Raw genomic sequence first — 17,514 nt, forward strand, 5'->3', positions numbered from 1 at the left:
CAGCTTACCAAGCTTTCAGTTCTATTGCAGGGAGCCTATCAGTCTAAACAGGTTCAGACTCTCGCTTCGTTAGCTTTTGCTTTCTCTTCTTTTGGCTTCAGCAGCCAGAAACAAAGCGTCATTCCTTTGTGCATGAAAGTTGAACAGTGTGTTGCAATATTTGTGCAGATCTGGAGTCCTGATTGTGGGGTCACGCACAACCCTCCCGGAGACCTGGTCATGCGCAACACCAAGTGGCCGAAGGGAGAGCAGAAGCGCACAGCACTCCTCAATTCGGAAGGCCAGGAAGTGGCAACACGGGAAAGTCGTCGTCGCCAGTTCAGCAGACTCTCCGAACGCAGCTCAGGCATTGGTGGTCCCTCCGGCTTCCGCAGCGAGCACATCTTCCACGATAATGTGAGCCTCCTATCCATGCTTCTCAAGAGTCTAGTTGGCATGTCATAGCTATATGGGCATATGCATTGTAGAAGTTACTGTTCAGAACATAGATAAATGAACAAAAACAATGTACATGCAACAAACATTATGCTTACGTTAGAGTGAAACCTCATTAATCTGTACCTGCGGGAATGCTGCATAACTGCACATTAAACCACAGTATGCACAAACTGCCTAATACAAATTTTTGTCAGCTGACATTCACCGGTGTTATGAGCAAAGAAATAAATGCCATGCTGCAGTAAATGTTGGCCTAAATACACACTACAAATTTTTTTTACTGAATTGCTGAAAAAGTATGGCTCTCGTATGATCGTGGGCTAGCGCAAAGGCAGTACAGTACCTGACCAACTTTTTGGACCTCGCAAGGACCAAAAAATAGTCCAAAATATCGAATAGCTAGAAAAACTCGTCCCCCCCCCCTCCCCCCCAAAAAATGAAATTAATTAGACTTAGACTACAGTAAACCCTCGTTAACTCGAAGTTGTAAAATCCGGGAAAAATTTCGAGATAAGCAGAGTTTCGAGTTAAGCAAAATGCCGAAAATTTCAGTGACCGGGTCACTGAAAGAGCCAGTAACAACCAGCACTACTAACAAACGCCCCACAGCACGAGGGGAGCTTTTGCAATAAACGCAGAATTCCCAGGAAAAAACTGAATTTTATTGTTTTGAAAAGAACTGGGTGATGCTTGCCTGCTTGGCATTGGCATTCGGCGCGAGAAAAGCGTCCTCGAGCTGCTGAACGCACCGCTGAGCCGTTGTTCGCCGCCGCTGCATTCAACTTTGTTGCGGAGCAAACGTAGCAGGTTTCTTGTTTCTGCAGTTGTCAGCACTTCTCTAGGTGGTTCTTGGTCAGCGTGATCACCGTCGTCGTTCACTGCCATTTCAACAATGTCGGCGTCAGACAACATTCCGGTAACGGGCACGTCCGACTCGTAGAGCGCGTACTCTTCAAAAGTGAGTTCGCCGTCTTCGGCATCGCTGGCGCAGCCGGCAGCTTTGCGGACTTCGTCACAAAGTTCATCGCAATCGCTGAAGTCGTCAGTGCCTCGCTCGAGCGATTTCTCGGCGCGCGAAAATCCTGCGTGCGCGAAACAATTGGAAATCGTCAATGGACGCACTTGTCGCCAGGCTTCGGCGATCAGGTGGACTGCACCCAGCAAATCTATTTCGTACTTCTTACCACTGTCGTAAGAACACAAAATGCGGCGCAGCAGACTCTTCTTGTAGAACTTGCGAGCAACCTCAATGACTCCTTGGTCCATCGGCTGGAGCACGGACGTCATATTAGCAGGCAGGAACTCCAGCGTGACAGCCTCCAAGTTGTTGATTTTTCCGTGGCCGGGGCAGTTGTCCACGACGAACAACACTTTCCGGCCGTCCCTTGCCATTTTGCGGTCAAGAGCACGTACGTACTCTTCAAAGAGCGCTGCAGTCATCCAGGCCGTTTTATTGGCGCGCTAAGTCGCATCTCTCGGGAGCCGTGCATTTCGGAAGCACCTTGGATTGAGCGACTTACCGATAACAAGCAGCGGCAGTTTTTCATCGCAGGTGGAGTTGGCTCCGAAAAGTATCATCACTCGGTCTTTGCGCTGCTTAGCGCCTGAGCACGCTTCTCCCTTCGGCGTGTATGTGCGGCTAGGCAGCATCTTATAGAACAGTGCTGCTTCGTCGAGGTTGAAAATGTCCTTGTCCGCGTAAGCCTTTTGCAGCTCAGCGAGGCGGTGGTTGCGCCAGGTGTCTGCAGCCCCTTCATCAACAGTGCCGCTTTCGCCGTGGATAGGCTTCGAGGCCACGTTATTTCTTTTTTTAAATCGTTCAAACCAGCCATTGCTGCAATTGAAGTCTGTGTGGCCCATCTGCAACGCCAGCGCGTCTGCCTTCTCCATCATCATTTGGGTTGTCACGGGAAGGTTGACTGCCCTGACATTCCGGAGCCACAGCATGAGTGCTGCTTCGACGTCCGGGAATTTCGAGGCCCGAATCCGCTTCCGCTCACTGGAAAAACTTTGCTCGAAGCCATCGAAGACCTTCTGTCGATTTTTTACAACTGTCGAAAGCGTTGACAAGGGGATGCCGAATTCTTTGGCGATGCTTGTTTTGGATCTTCCCGCTTTCTCCTCTTCCTTGATCAACGCGACTTTTTTCTCCAGCGTCAGAGACTTCCAGTGCTTGGGGCAGGACATCGTCGTCGTCCGTTGACCACACACCACGCACACAACAAAAAAATCGCAGTCAACACGTCGTGCGCACAGCGCGACGAAACAAAGAACTAACAGCAGAATCGCACACGCACAATAACGTTCGCACGTGCGAAATGCGGTGGCACGACTACCCGATAAAACCCATGAGCCCCCGCGCGCAAGCGGCGCACGCCACGTGACTGCTTCCAAGGTTACTTGACGTGGTTGACCGAAAACGGCTGCATCCGCGGGAATTTTGTATTCGCCCTTAGATCGTGACCGCGTTCGGCATTTTAGTAGCAACCAAGCGCTCGCTCGGACCCTGTATCACCTTTAGGTAACGGCCTTTGCCTTCAGCCGTCCCGGTCAAAATTTCGAGATATCCGTATTACGCCCGAAAAATGCTTCGAGATAAACGGGTGCGAATACATAACACCTATGGGTGGGGAAGGCGCGGCGTGGAAAACTTTCGACTTAACCGATATTTCGAGATAAGCGAGTTCGTGTTAACGAGGGTTTACTGTACTTTAGGAAAATCCCTAATAATTCCCTGCCTTGGAGGGCAGGGCATCGCTTGGAGGTGATCAGGTTTGCTTGGATTTGCGGAAGAGTGACGTCTCCGTATACAGTTGACAAGAGCATCACTGTGTTGGCGATCTTCGTTGGCGGAGATCGCCATGGAAATAGAAGAAATTTCATGTTTTTTCGCACCACTAGGCTCTCGCGAAGGCACAGGAATTGGTGCTGGTCACACAAACACGAAGCCCTACAAGGATGCTCAATGGCTCCGAGACACACCTGCACTGTGGACACCACGTGCAAAGTAGCAACTGAAACTCAAAACAGAAAGAAAGAAAGAAAATGGATCCTCCATTACATGGTTATGACGATAGTGCTTACCGAAAAGAGAGAAAAAAAGTGCCATCCCGTGGAGCGTTTCGTTGGCCAAGAAAAAGCAGGCATGGCCTCCGAAATGGGAGAATGACGTGCACGTCACAATCTTGGAGGCTATATAGCAGGCCGCTGGAAGCCAAGCCAGTGGAAAAGCCAACATGGCGGCCCCCAAGATAGGGTAGCGTTGCTTGGAATGAGCGATTTAGTCCGGAAAATCTAATTTTGGCACCTAAATTTGTTGCAAAAATGTGTTAGCTCTATGGGGACCCTGGCGGTGCATTTATGAAGTCCGGGATGTGCAACAAGTCCGAATTTTCGGAGTCTGAAAAATCTGTCGGCTACTGTACACCAAAATAGCGATACCAAGGAGTATTTCGAAACTCCCACAGGGAGAACAGCAGCAGATGTAGCAGTACAACTAGCGACTCGTCCAACTTTGCTTTCCCCAGTGCATGCATGCACGACGTGCTATAGGGCCAAAACCACTGCTGCTTCATTGAAATGCAGTACCTACCTGATGCTGTGGCGTCCAATCGTCCCTGCGATTTCTGTGCAGCACTTAGTTGCCTACTAAGCGCACGTCGTCCCTGTGCCGGGAAACCTGGTGTACCGTACTTGTGCATTTTTGTGGTGGACCTGCACCCACATTTCATAGGGTTGCCTATGCAGTGATGTTTCTTAGTAAGAGTGCCGCTTTTGTTTAGGCACAGGCGTGACACATATCTTGTTGCATCAACATGCACTTGAAGTTGTCCTGCTTTGAGTAATAAAGAACGAGATAACTTTTCCTGACTCCTGTAGCTCGAAACAACACATGCAAGAATGCCTATTATAACGGGACTATGCAGCACACAGCAGTGGACTAGACAAAGCGGGAATACTCCCAAACTACTATGGTGGCAGTCACCGTAGGGCGAAGCAAAAAAAAAAAACAAAATTAAAAAAAAAATCTGTTTTGGCAGAGAGCAAGAGTGACCGCTCAATAAGAATTTCTTTCTGCAAGTCAGGGAACGTTGCAACATTTCCAGTGTGACACTAGGTGACGGCATTCTAAAAAGGATCGTTTTTTTTTCTTGAGGTTCGTCACTGCCATATATGTGAGATGACCCTCAGAGCGTTAAAGCGAAACCAAAGCAATCCAAAACTATAGAAAGTTTGGTGTCTGGCTTGGCATATTTGCTGAGGAAGTGCATAGTCAACGTGTAGTCACTATACTGTTTGCATTTCTTAAAGTATAAAGCTAACCATAAAATGACAAAAAAATTTTTTTTTTTTATTAAATATAGTTAATTTCACACCGAAGGTCCCTGTTGACATGAATCAAACAATGTATACAGGCGTAGGGTGCAAGCCATGATTTATTGTAGAACATTGCACGTTTCGTGGTACTTTGACATTCCTTTGTCTTCATGTGTATGTTGTCTGTGTGATTTGATCCATCCGCAAGCTGTTGCCGGTAATTTAACTAATGGAACAGCCAGCAGGCTGTTCCATTAGTTTAATTTACCAGTTCAAGGAACTAAGAAGTTATAAATTCTCTAGCCCTAAAAAATTTTGCTTGCAGAAACTTTTTGCTAAATCTGATGGGCCTCAGTTAACAGAAACGTAGTGGTTCTTAGTGTGGCCTGCAGTGATGCGTAAAATGCATGCGAACGCGCCCAGGATTTGCTGCCTTCACATTTATCAGGCTTGCATTGAGCATGGCTCTTATTCTCACCAGAAAGCTGCTTTTGGGTGCTACCATCAACGGAAAAAATACCCCCCACTGCCACATTCTGCTTTTTTTAGGTTGGCAAAATCACAGAAACTGATTAAGCCAGCTAGAAAAGAGCAAGAGCCACACCGTGTGAACTTCAGCGGTGTTCTTGTGCACCATATACAGTTAAACATTGACATAAGTCATGAAAATAGGCACATTAGTTCATTATATTTAAATTTTGTTATATTGGAATTGGACCTTTTATGCAAAGTACACTTGCCGACAGACTTTCCTTATATAGAAACTTCTAAAATTTTTAAAATTAGCAAGCAATAGGAAAAAAAAAGCTTAATTTCAGTGAGAAAAGGAATTTCATTTTGTTCATCTGGAGTGTCAGTGACCGAAGCTATGGCTACATGCTGTGTCAACAATATTTTCACATCGGTGGTACGACGTGAAGCCTGCAATGCTTTTGCGTACACACAATTTGCCTTTGATAGTGTCACCTCCAGACGCACAACTCTATCCTAAAGACCACAGGGAGAGGGGAGAGAATCCTTTCTCTTACATCTCCAAAACTCGCGATGACGCGATCTCCAGCACTAAAGCACTAAATGTATGGGAAGACTGCACACGAAGCCATGGCCATATTTGGCCAATCTTTATACCTGCCGCAGATGACCTCAAAGATTAGGCACATGAGCCATGTATGCACTCTGCTGCGCTGGCAGCTAAAAAGAAAGGCTCCTCGCCCCATCTGATGCGTAGGAATACTGCGCACATAAAGCTGCCATCCTTCTCAGTTCGCCCTCACACACTTCTCCTCACACCCACAGCATGCTGTGTGGTGCTCTTGTTGCTGTACTGTGCTGCATCACTGGCAGCCGCGCGATTCAAGAGGTGCATTTTCACACAGCCGCATGCAATTCTATTTGTGTCCATGCCAGTTTACATTTATTGCCTTGGTATTTCATGATGGCAGTCTAAATTGTTATAGTATTGAAATTGTGTATAAACACACTTGGTTACATTGAGGTTCAAAATGCATGGTGTCCTGTAGACAAGTTACAAAAATGCAGATACTTTGTTATATTGAGAATTTCCTTGTATTGAGTTTTTTTTTTTTCTATTGAGGTCTAACTGTATTTGTTTTAAGTTTCACACCTTCTTAACTTGGAAGCCACAATTGTGGTGGTGCAATAGCTGTGGTAGAGTACTGCACCGAGTGTCACGTCATGGGCTTGGTAGCCACATTTTGACAAGGGTGGAACACAAAACGCTTGGCTTACATAGATTTAGGTGTACAATATATAACCCCAGGACGCTGAAATTAATCTTGAATGCTCCACCATGGCACCTGTTATAGTCCATTTGTTGCCTTCAGACATTGAACTTTATCGATAGAAAATGCAAAACCTGTTTTTATTTCTCAGCTATCACATAATAAGCCTTAACTGTCTGGCTGCTTTAGAATTTGTATTGTAAAACATTTCTGGCTTTCAAAAATTCTTGAATTTTTAAACTATTTTGCAACATCTTTGCATCTGCTTAATTTCACAGAACAGTATCCAGCAAACTGTTCCACATTAGGCAAGAGTGGGCACTGCCTGTGTAAAACGTCTTGGCACGCAGTTCTGGTGTCCGAAGTTCTTTTTGTGCTTCTTGGAGTTTTTAACGGTGAAAATTAATAACATAATGTACACCACAATCATTTACTTACTAATGGGTATTATGATATGTTGCAGGTGGACCCAAATGACCCGAATCGGTGCAGCATCATGTGAACTTAACCCTCAAGAGAGAGTGCTGCTACCACTGCACCTAGACAACCGAGCATGTGCCATCAGAATACATCAGCGCTTTTACTTTGTACTGCTCTACAGTTTTGCCTGTCAAATGTACCATCATGGACGGCAAAGTGTATGCCACATTTCATTTTCACTTTTGCTTTATTCCTTTCCACACATTTTTTATTAGACTTGAACCTGTTTTGACTGTACCAATGGCTGTACCTCCCAAACAGCTCTATAATTGAAAATGTCGTAAAATGTTTAAGCTCCTTTTGCATTTGGAGACCTCTTCTATGCTTTGAAATTTTTGACAATTTTTTCTCTTCTTCCTTCCTCACTCCATATTGTTGAGATTGTCCATTTCATTTATCGAATGCATATCAAGAAAATACGGCCACTTATTGAGAATCTGTCTTTTCTTTATTTTATTTTTTCTGCTGCGCATATCTTGCATTATTTACTTTATTTCACCAATTTTGTGCTACAAAAAGGAATATACATATAAATATAACATTTCTTTTGTGTGTGTTGCGTATTCAGCAGCTATTGTATTCGTAGAACAAAGTAAAAGCTATAATTAAGCATGTTTTCTTTTTCCTGCGTTTATCAACTCTATCAGCTTTAGCACTTCAGTGCTAGAGTTGATAATGTCTCATGCTTGCTCTTCGAACGTTTTGCGAGAGTGGGCTCTTGTGTTGTGTAGAAGTCTGTTGTATTTGCTTTTACCTGTTAGCTTTGTCCAGTGTCATTTTAATTGTCCTCCTTTGTGAACTTCAGGGTGACCACTATGACGAACAGATTTTAACTTGCATATTTTGTAGAGTTCCTTGCGAAATTCTGCAGTTGGGATCTTTTAACATCTTAGGTTGAGGCATTTGTTAAAAACCATAAATCATGTCAAACAAAAATAATCCAAGTATCATCTCCATAATTTCTTAGTGCATGGTAGTGCGAGTTCAGATGACAACCAGTTTTGGATCAATCATCCTTAGTCATTAGAACGGACTTCGCCTTCTCTCAAAATGAGATGTGAACTGCAAATTTTATGTTATTATTCAGACAAGCAGCATTAATCAGACAAGCAGCATTAAAAAATAATCTTTAGGTGAGACATTTCACTTGTTTTGGGCTGTTTTCCCGACACTCCATGCTGCCCCGCCTCCCTTCTCTCTTTTTTCTCCTTGTTCTTGGAGAGCTATCCACTTTTTAGTCCAAGTTCATCTGGTTACTCCAATGAACTTGTTTGTACCGGTGTTTGCCTTGCCTCCCAAAGGATCTCCGAACATGACTTCTCTTGCTCTTTGTGGGGTTTAAAAACATTGTATTCTGTATTCCTTCTTTAATCTGCGCTCACACAAGAAAGTAAATGGCCAATTCAGTCTGTTCTTTTGTACCAAATTAGTGGTACCAAATCACACCATGAGTAACAGTTACTGAAAGACTTGTTCAGCACACAGAAAATGTTAATGTACCTTTAATAGGGGTTCCATTGCCACTAAGACAAAAGTTTTTTGTTGGAATGCTGGTGGAAAATAGAAAAGTAAGATTAAATGAACACTGCTGCCTTGTCTAAGGTTTTAGTTATCAAATCGACGAGAATTTCATATAATTTCGCACTTACTTGGAAAAGGAAGAGCATTCACAGGTAACCCATCATCATGTCACTGCTGGTCACATCTATGTATTGTTGAAAAACTTTCACTTCAAATCAACTATGCCTAATCTTCATTACCGAAAACACATGCATGAAAAGTTATGTACCTTCTGTGCATTTCCTAGTTTATTGTGCCACTTTTATTGCGTGTCTGAAGCAACAGTGCGATTGTATGGCACAAGTGGACTCTGGTTTTGTGTGGCTCTACCACTTGTGGCATAACAGTTTCTGCACTTTCGTTCACATTTTCGTTCATGAATACACGAACTGCAGTGTATTCTTGCATTCATCCCCTCATTTCCACTTCCATTCAGTATGAGGTCACTTTAAGTACTACTTGAACTTCATTGTTGCTTCGTTCACATTATGTGGTTTAATGAAGCCATACGTCAGCAGACATTGGCAAGTCTTCTCTGATAATGGCAGCAGTACTTTCATTTTAGCACGTGAACATGGCAGTGTTGTTACCTTTTTCTGGTGCACCTTTAGTGTCTGTTTCTGTGCTTTCATGCTTGAAACTACGTGAATGTTCCAAGGTATTTGTGTGCTGTGCTTATGATGCTGCATGGTGCTTTATGTCCATGACTTGATCTGAGCACTGCTCCACATTTTGGCTTAAATACGAGGAAAGAAATATAAAGTAAAAGAATGGCATCCTTGCAATTCACCTAGGAAGTCTTGCATAGAAGAAATTCGCAATGTCCATCAGATGCCAAGTTTGACTTTGTGCACTTGCATATACCTAGGCTTGGTAGCAAGTTGTTACTGGCTTCTCTTGCTGCTGCTGAAATTGCTGGACAGAACTTATAACCTGTTGCTGCCGTATGCTGTGCGTTTTCTCCTTAGGACAGTTGAGAATGTGTGCATGTTGGATGCTCATATGCGCAGAGTTTGCTGTTACTAGAAGGGCTGCTGTTCTTACAGTAGTATCAAAATTGCCATGTTTTCTCGCACTGGCCTGTAGGAATATCTGTTTTGCATTGACATGGCTGCAGCTAATAGTTGCTACGGCATACCCATTCTGTACAGGTCAGTACTGGTCATTTACCAGAGCCAATTAAATTTTGAGCTTATGACAGCGCCCATGTTAAGCTGTTGTGATGAAAATGAAGCAAGCTAGTGGTTTGAACTCTACGAGAAGGACCATGTACAGTTGCTGTGCTTTTTGAAAAGCTGCACAGATGCTGACTGCGTCATACATTGCAGCATTGCAAAGCATGTGCAATTTGCATAAATCAAATGCCATTTTGTGTTGCCTAGTTGTTGGGGCATCTGTTTTCAAATGTATGTTGTAGGTGCTTGTGACAATATTTGTGTTATCTGTTGTTCATTTACGTTGGGTAGCATTTCTTTGAAGAAAGCTAAACCTACAGTGCCAGTGACCACTGCCATGCTTCACCCCAGAATGCACTCTGTTAGCAAGTTGCATACCACCCACGAATTGTATAACCTCAGCACATCACTGCTATTCACACTAACATTAAGTAAGGTTGTCTCGACTGAGACCCATGCAGTGTCGGGTGCTTTCACACTGCTTACAAGAAAAGTGCCTAGCTATATATCCGTCGAGTAAGCACTTAAAGATTGGTGCGACTGTCTTTTTTTTCTCGTCCTTGTTGGGAAGAATAAGTGATTTAAACTTTGTATAACTGGGTGCTTTGTCCTCCTTGCCGTGTTTTGATTTAGCAGTTCCCACTGCCTTAATTGTGTTCCCGGTACAAAGTTGCAAGATCACCGGATGGTGTGTTCTGAGTGATGTCATGCACACGCACATAAAAAGTGAGCAGTGATTTGGACATACTTTGTTTGGCTTTGGCTTCCGAAATATATTGCATGTCCATTCATTTCGACGATTTCTTGTGTGGCTGTGGCTCTGCATTCTTGTGGTGTACAAAACACTATTAAAGTTGAATTTATTTGTATTCAGGTTTCATGTGTGTGTTGTCAGTTGCCACTGTACGTGCAATTTAAAATGGGCAGTCACATTCTTAAGGCAGTGGACCAATTTGATCAAATTCAGAAGACATGACCAGTGGCTCTGCTGGTGCCAAGAAGAGAGCAGGCCTCATTTTCAATGCAACATTGTAGGGAATGCAATTGTGGGTTTGTCCAGGTAAGTTGAGGGAGGTGTCTCTCCTGTACTGCACTCCTATGGTAGAGTCCTTTTATTCTCATCTGCCTGTCTTTTGATTTCGTCGGATGGAATCCCGGCCACGGCGGCCGCATTTCGATGGGGGTGAAATGCGAAAGCACCCGTGTACTTAGATTTGGGTGCACATTGAAAAATCCTAGGCAGTCCAAATTTCCGGAGTCCCCCACTATGGTGTGCCTTATAATCGGATCGTGATTTTGGCACGTAAAACCCCATAACTTAATGTCATCTTGAGGGCTGTGCAGGTTTGTCGTGGTGCAAATACATGCTTCTTACCATAGTTGCTTTTCAGCCTGCTAGGGATTGCTACCAGAATTCTTTGCAGCAGCAGTGGCACAATAAAACTCGTGATGTTCATCTACTCAAGTTGAAAGGAGTTAAGGTACCATTGATATAACAATAGAGTGCTAAGCCTATTCCTCTACGTTGACATTCTGATGCCTAGATGCTAGAAGGGAACAAATGTTTGCAACTGCAGTATGTGTAACGAAGTTGGGACCAATACACGCAATGCCATATACTTCCAAATATAAGTATTTGTTCTTGGTCTCCCAATGATGCACATATACCAGTAACCTATTTGAATAAAAATATCCAAATTTCTACAAACAAATGGTCCATATTAATGCACTGTCAAAATCTCTACCAATCATTTTCTTTGAGATACCATTTCATACAAACACAAATGCCAAGAGAGAGGTGACTTTCATTGACTTGGTGATGGACAACATCACTCCAAAAAGGGTCTATTGGTGCAGTTTATTTACAAGCATTACAAGCACCATTGAGTCTTCTTAAGCATGGTACTCTGCAGCACAATATGTATGTACCAGCATTTCCGTATGCATCAGCATGGCAGTAGAGACAAAGTATGGGAAAGCAGCACATCCATACACTAATAACGACACAGACAAGTAAATGTTAGGCACACAAATTTTCTGCTGAACAATGCTATATACGAGACTTCCGTGAAGCACCTAGCCACATTTCATCTTGGAAAGACTGGGGCCAAAAATTAAACCTACTTGAGCTTAGATATACACATGTTTAGGAGGAAAAAATGCAGTTAGGAGTTGTGCTTCAGCACTTAATTTTGAAGAAACATGTAACATGCAGAATAAAAGAGCACAGCAGCAGCACCAAAGTGCTCCCTGCAAAATAAAGGAATACAGTCTTGTATGTCCTCTATATGAATAAAGTTTTTCTGTCTGTCTGTCTGTCTGTATGTCCTCTGCAATCAAAACATGGTTTGCATATACAATGTTTTATAAGAATGTCTGGCAAGCATTTACAAAAGCTAGAACTCTACGAGCCCTGTTAAACATTCGTTTTCTTGCACACAAGTTAGAAAGAAGCTTGCACTGGGCCCCATCTTGAGCAAAGTACAAGGTCCACAAAAAAGCTGGCCCTCTTGGTGTGCAAAGTGGAAACACTTTTTTTTTTTTTACACTGAAACTGAACATGGAAAAATAAACCACTACATTACGTACCCACAGAATTTGACAGCGTTACTCAACATGACAGCCTTTCTTCTATTTTTCTTTTTTTTTCCTGGAAAGAGCAGATGTAATACTTCTAACATTAAGCACAAATGAAGCGTCATTCTAGCTAGCACAAGGCTTATCACAGCGATTCTTACATGGCCGATGGTAATGGAAAGTAATGTATCCTAATTGTAAAAAATGCCTCGAAGGGGAAAACACAGTAAGCTGAAACCAAAAACACAGGAAAAGTCACGCTCAGGTACGTTGGCACTTTGGTAATTTGTCTACTGCTAGAAATTGCAGCATATTCCACTGGTCGTTCTGGAGGAGCTTTGCAAATCCTCAAGAAAGCACTTGAACCTCAGATTTCGAAAAATCTAAATCTGCCAGTATAAAAACATGCTGGTGCACACTGCCATCAATGTGGAAGTTGACAGACACCGCCTGCAGAAAGTGCGATGTGTTAGGACTTCTGGATTGAATTTGTGCATCAAAAGGTGCGACAAGAGGTAGCAATATGCAGCAGAGCCTGTTGACCCGATACTATGTTGGAAAACGAGCGGTGGCTCTTGAGTCAACCAATGCAAAGCAAAACTTTTGACAGCAGGAAACCTGCTCGGAGTCAGCCTGTGGAATTTACCTTCACTTTTAGCATCAGCACGCGACATTACTTGAGAAATTCGCCAGAAGTTATTCTGTGTTTTGCATAAGCTACACCAATGTGCATTCAATTCAAAAGCACACTTGTCAACTCCGCATAATTTTGCCAGCACAGTTCCATAAACTACTTCATGAAGACTAATCGTATGCTATGTACTCACAATACTGAAACAGTTTCCTCAACAAGGCTTATTTCAGAGACTAGTAACTGCATCAAAGAAAAATATATATGAAGAGGCAAATGGGGTGAGAGATGCAGAAAATGTTGAGTGCAAACACAAATGGTTCCTTTGCTAAACCAAGAGAGGGTCCCAGATGAGCCATGCTGTTTTCCTGTGGGTTGCACAAGCTAGGGCCATAGATCACCAGGATTATGGACTGCCCTTTGACATTCTCAAAGTTTCTTGCGCCAGAAAAACACAGCAGTAGTTCAGCTTGCACAGATGTTGCTGAACAGTGGCTACCTTGCAGTGTCCATGTAATGCTGCCGATGCTTGGACAGCATGTCAGTGACTGTGATAACTTTCTTTAATATGGGCTGCAAGGGGAAAAAAAGCATGAAAGATTTGTACAGCTCTTCCATTCTACTGTGACTACCTCGTAAAATTAAAAGCAAGAGAATACCCACCAAAGAAAACATGGGCCTCAAGCTAATTGGAAAAAGTAAAAGGACTTTAAAGAACTCAAAATACATCTTAGGATAAAAAAACAAGAAAAGGTGAACAGAGATAACAATAACAAAAATAAAGATGAAATAAGATCATTTTAAAAATTATCAGTGCGTCTTCTGCCAAAAGTCTACGACAGCTATTAACACAATTAATCAGCTCATAGACACAAGTTCAATGACATCTGTTTATTAATTTCTTCATGCCACAAACTCTCTGAGCACTATACTAAAGGAGCACCAGTGCCTAAGCCATGTTCTAGCCACTGGGCATGCAGAAAATTTTCATTTCATTTGGGTTTGCAGCAGAACTTAGCTCACTGTTCAAAATGAACCCCACACAAGCTTCGATCAAGTTGAGGAAATCAGAAATGCAGCAGTTGATTACAAAAATTGGGTATTTGTGTGCAACAGATTCAAAGTAGCATGCGTGCTGAAGTGACTAATTGAGCTACATTGTTCATCTTACACTTGTCCAGGCCAGGAGCTAGAACATACCTTTTCATTGCTCTGTGCAAGCAAGTCATCCTTGTGCATGACGCATATGTGGTGCAGCGTTGCCAAGTCACGAGCAGGGTCCCCAACAAATGTGTCGTCAGGCTCTGGTTTTTCAGGAACATTCTGGGAGCATGTTACACAAGCATACAATGATGGAATCTGCCACATGGTATTGCATGATATTGTAAAGTACTGCAATCAAAGCAAAAAAAAAGAAATTAGTGAGAAATAGTAAAAATTAATTTATTATACTGAAAAGTTTATCAGAATATTGAAGGCTACATTCTGTATGTCACACTGTGAACAGCCACTCTGTGAACAGCCACGAATGGTGTGCATCACGAATCAAATTAATCATTATATTTATTAATGAAATAATGATGTACCGGCCACCAAAGCTTTTGTTTCTGCAATGCTGGTTCAGTGTAATGACTGGTGGTGCTGTGGATACATGTGCAAATTATCATGCAGGTGCTAAAAATCCGATTGAATAATAGGTCGTTGATTGTCTTAATGTTTTTTAACATCAAATAAAATTTTAAAAGAAATCATTAGTGTCAATACAACAGTTGTATGAAAGTTAAAAAAATATTTCACGATAGAAAGTTTGCAGCCAAGCAGTTAACAGCGCATGTGTTACCTTCTACATTTCACTGCTTCTAGAAGTCAAAAAATGCTATTCTGGGCTAGAGAGAGAGAGAGAAAGGCAAAGGAAAGACAGGGCTATGCAATTCTGGGCTATGCGATTCTGGGCTATGCAATTGGTTGAAACATAGTGCTGCTCAGTGTACTGCCCATGGACTGCTGACAGACATGCTGTTTATCTATCCTTGCATCTCTTATTGTGATAACTACACCACCAGGCACAGGCACTTAGTTGTGCCTTTCCTATTTACTTCAGGTGCCAGTTAAAGAGACACTAAAGGCACATTTTAACTTAATGTACCCTGTTAAAATTCCATTCCATAAACCTCACAATGCTTGTTTTGTGCCAAAAAAATTCTTAGTTTAAGAGAAAATCGTGTCTGAATGGTCCGGATACCTTTAGCACAATTCAAATCGCCTGCCCCTAAACAGGGGAGTGGTGATGTTGCATATGCCATCACCACTCTTTACTGGTGTCGGTGAGTAAAACGGTGCCCAACAGACAGCGCAAAACACAAACGCGCAGCCATGGAGGAAACCATGACGTGACAGCGTTGGGTTCGCTGCTGCAGCTGCTTTCGATCAAGTGGCGTGGAGTGTTTAGGAATCTTGCGACATCACATGCACATGCAATTCTCTGCTACTTGTAGTTTGTGTCAATTTAACGAGCCAGAAATACCAGTGGAGCAGTATGTGGTACTGAAACGACTGAAATGTGAAAGCGCGGGTGATGCAGAATTAGAATTGAGCAAAACTGAAACGTTTTGACCGCCCTCATCGTTGTCCAGAGTGATGTCAATGAGTTTTTTCTAAACATCGAGTAGAACAGGACAAGTAGCATTTTCTTATGTCTCATAATGCGATGCAATTATCGTTTTATTAGCAGAGGTTGAGTACCAAACACAGAATTATAATGAGGAGTGACTACGTCATTAGGCTTGTACTTGTATGCCCCGGGTGAGCTGCAAATCGTGTCCTGCATTCACCTCAATTACTCTATTACTAAAACTTCGTTCTCTATAATATTGATGCATTAGACGTTCTCGAGCATCAATCTATCAATTTTGTTTGACTTAACATTTGCCTTTAGCGTCCCTTTGATTTTATCATACACTGTTACACAGATTCCCCTTGTTGGCAACCCGGAAGCCATACATGTAAGCTGCAGCAGAGCTGTATCACATATGTGATTTAACACCGTAGGTGTGAAGTGATTCACACCATGGCTTCTCAATGTTTCTGTTGGAGCAATGCTGTGAAATATGTCCTACAGCCAGCGTCGACTCCAGTCATGTGTATATGCAGCCTCACATTTTTAAAGATGCCACTCCTGCCATGTAATGGAAACAGAGGACAATGCAATGGCCCTTTTTTCCTTCGCGTGGTCTGCCTCCCACATGTAGTCTGCATGGCGTTATGCAACTGTAGGACACTAAATGAAGGTTTCTCTCTTGACCTCTGCTCCTGAACTCTGTATCTACAAACCTAAATTAGTCATCCAGAATAAAAAAATGTTTTACATGACCACACACTGGTGCCCCGCCAGCCAGCTACCTTCAGACTAGCAGTTTTCTCTAACATACTTCAGGCATGTTAGACAATTTTGCAGCACACATCTAATCGAAAATGTCTTGAGATGCATGCAACATGTTTTAAATTGATTTTTGCTTATAACTAAAGGCACTACATCTTTGCGGACAACAATTCTAGATGCAGTCTCCAAAGGAGCTATTCAAGATACTTACAGCAATGTCATCCAGGAAACGGATCATCCGATTTTTGTTCTTGAGTATGAAAGGATTTACAACCTCCATCCAGGGCTCCTGTTCAAACAAGATCAAGAGCGAAAGATACAAAAACCCATCTTGGTGCTGCAGCTTTCCAGCCTCACCTTGGCCCCGAACTCAACAAGGTTGGCCAGGTTCTGGAGACACTTTGCCACTAGTATGAGGCTACGTGATGCTGTCTCCGACGGAGTGTCTACAAAATGACAAAATTCACAAGGCTAATAAGAACGATGAGTGGCGAATCATTAAGTCTTGCCTCTCCAACAAAACCCACACCATCTCTGCGCTTTCACGGTCACTGAACTAGCATGTATGTCAATGTTACTAACTTTTGTCCAAGTTACTGTTCTCATTCCACATGAAATGAGATTAGCCAAATGCAGCCATGCTGCATTTTATCCATTGCTTCAGTACACAGATGTACCTCAAGCACTATGTGCAGTCACTTACATGTTCCAGTGAACATCCCCAAAGATTTTCAACACAGATTAGTACCTAGAAAGGAGGCCACATTGTGTAACAATGGTTAAACATGAGTAAAGGTCAACTTTACCTTAATTAGCTTCAATTTTCAAAAATTGTCAATCGAATAATTTTCCCCCCTTCCACAACAATGCATTGTTTCTCAATTTAAAGAAATGCTAAAAAGAAAAATCAGCTGAGCTGCATCAGTAAATTACCTGTCTGCAATACTGGGAAAAAAAACACTCTCACTGCAAGAGGAATCTTGGTAAGAAAAACAAAAACAAAAGATTGGTGGCAACGGAACCTTGAAGTACCAGCTTGCTGCAACATCTTGGTTCTTGGTGGCAACTGCTAAGGCCTGGTTCACTTCTTACTGGTAAAGATGGGCAGCACTGCACTCTAAAATAGCCAAAGCTTGAACTTATTCCGAATACAAGACAATCTTGAAAATCAGTGGCATGATGCTGATGTACTGGCACTATTGTTTTGGCATGAAT

The 17,514-nt window shown here is 42.7% G+C and overlaps 2 protein-coding genes and 1 long non-coding RNA gene across 3 annotated transcripts in view; 1 reads left to right on the forward strand and 2 right to left on the reverse strand.

Moving 5' to 3' along the window:
* Positions 1-10,581, forward strand: part of LOC135919407 (lamin Dm0-like) — a 29,898-nt gene extending 19,317 nt beyond the window's left edge. Inside the window, exons 8-9 of the mRNA XM_065453227.2 lie at positions 169-396; positions 6,961-10,581. Coding sequence (XP_065309299.1) covers positions 169-396; positions 6,961-6,999 — 267 coding nt within the window. The 3' untranslated portion in view covers positions 7,000-10,581. The remainder of the gene's footprint in view (positions 1-168; positions 397-6,960) is intronic.
* On the reverse strand, positions 273-4,278 carry LOC135919409 (uncharacterized). The gene is made up of 2 exons (XR_010569952.2): positions 4,031-4,278; positions 273-444 (listed from the first exon to the last, which is right to left on the reverse strand). It is a non-coding gene; the product is annotated as an uncharacterized lncRNA (long non-coding RNA).
* A 970-nt stretch (positions 10,582-11,551) lies between the features above and the next one.
* vap (RAS p21 protein activator vap) overlaps positions 11,552-17,514 on the reverse strand; it is a 75,097-nt gene continuing 69,134 nt past the window's right edge. The window contains exons 22-25 of the mRNA XM_065453226.2: positions 16,657-16,745; positions 16,511-16,588; positions 14,121-14,243; positions 11,552-13,493 (exon numbers count right to left, since the gene is read on the reverse strand). Coding sequence (XP_065309298.1) covers positions 13,416-13,493; positions 14,121-14,243; positions 16,511-16,588; positions 16,657-16,745 — 368 coding nt within the window. The 3' untranslated portion in view covers positions 11,552-13,415. The remainder of the gene's footprint in view (positions 13,494-14,120; positions 14,244-16,510; positions 16,589-16,656; positions 16,746-17,514) is intronic.

The sequence above is a fragment of the Dermacentor albipictus genome, chromosome 1 (assembly GCF_038994185.2).
Source record: "Dermacentor albipictus isolate Rhodes 1998 colony chromosome 1, USDA_Dalb.pri_finalv2, whole genome shotgun sequence".
NCBI classification, from domain to species: domain Eukaryota; kingdom Metazoa; phylum Arthropoda; class Arachnida; order Ixodida; family Ixodidae; genus Dermacentor; species Dermacentor albipictus.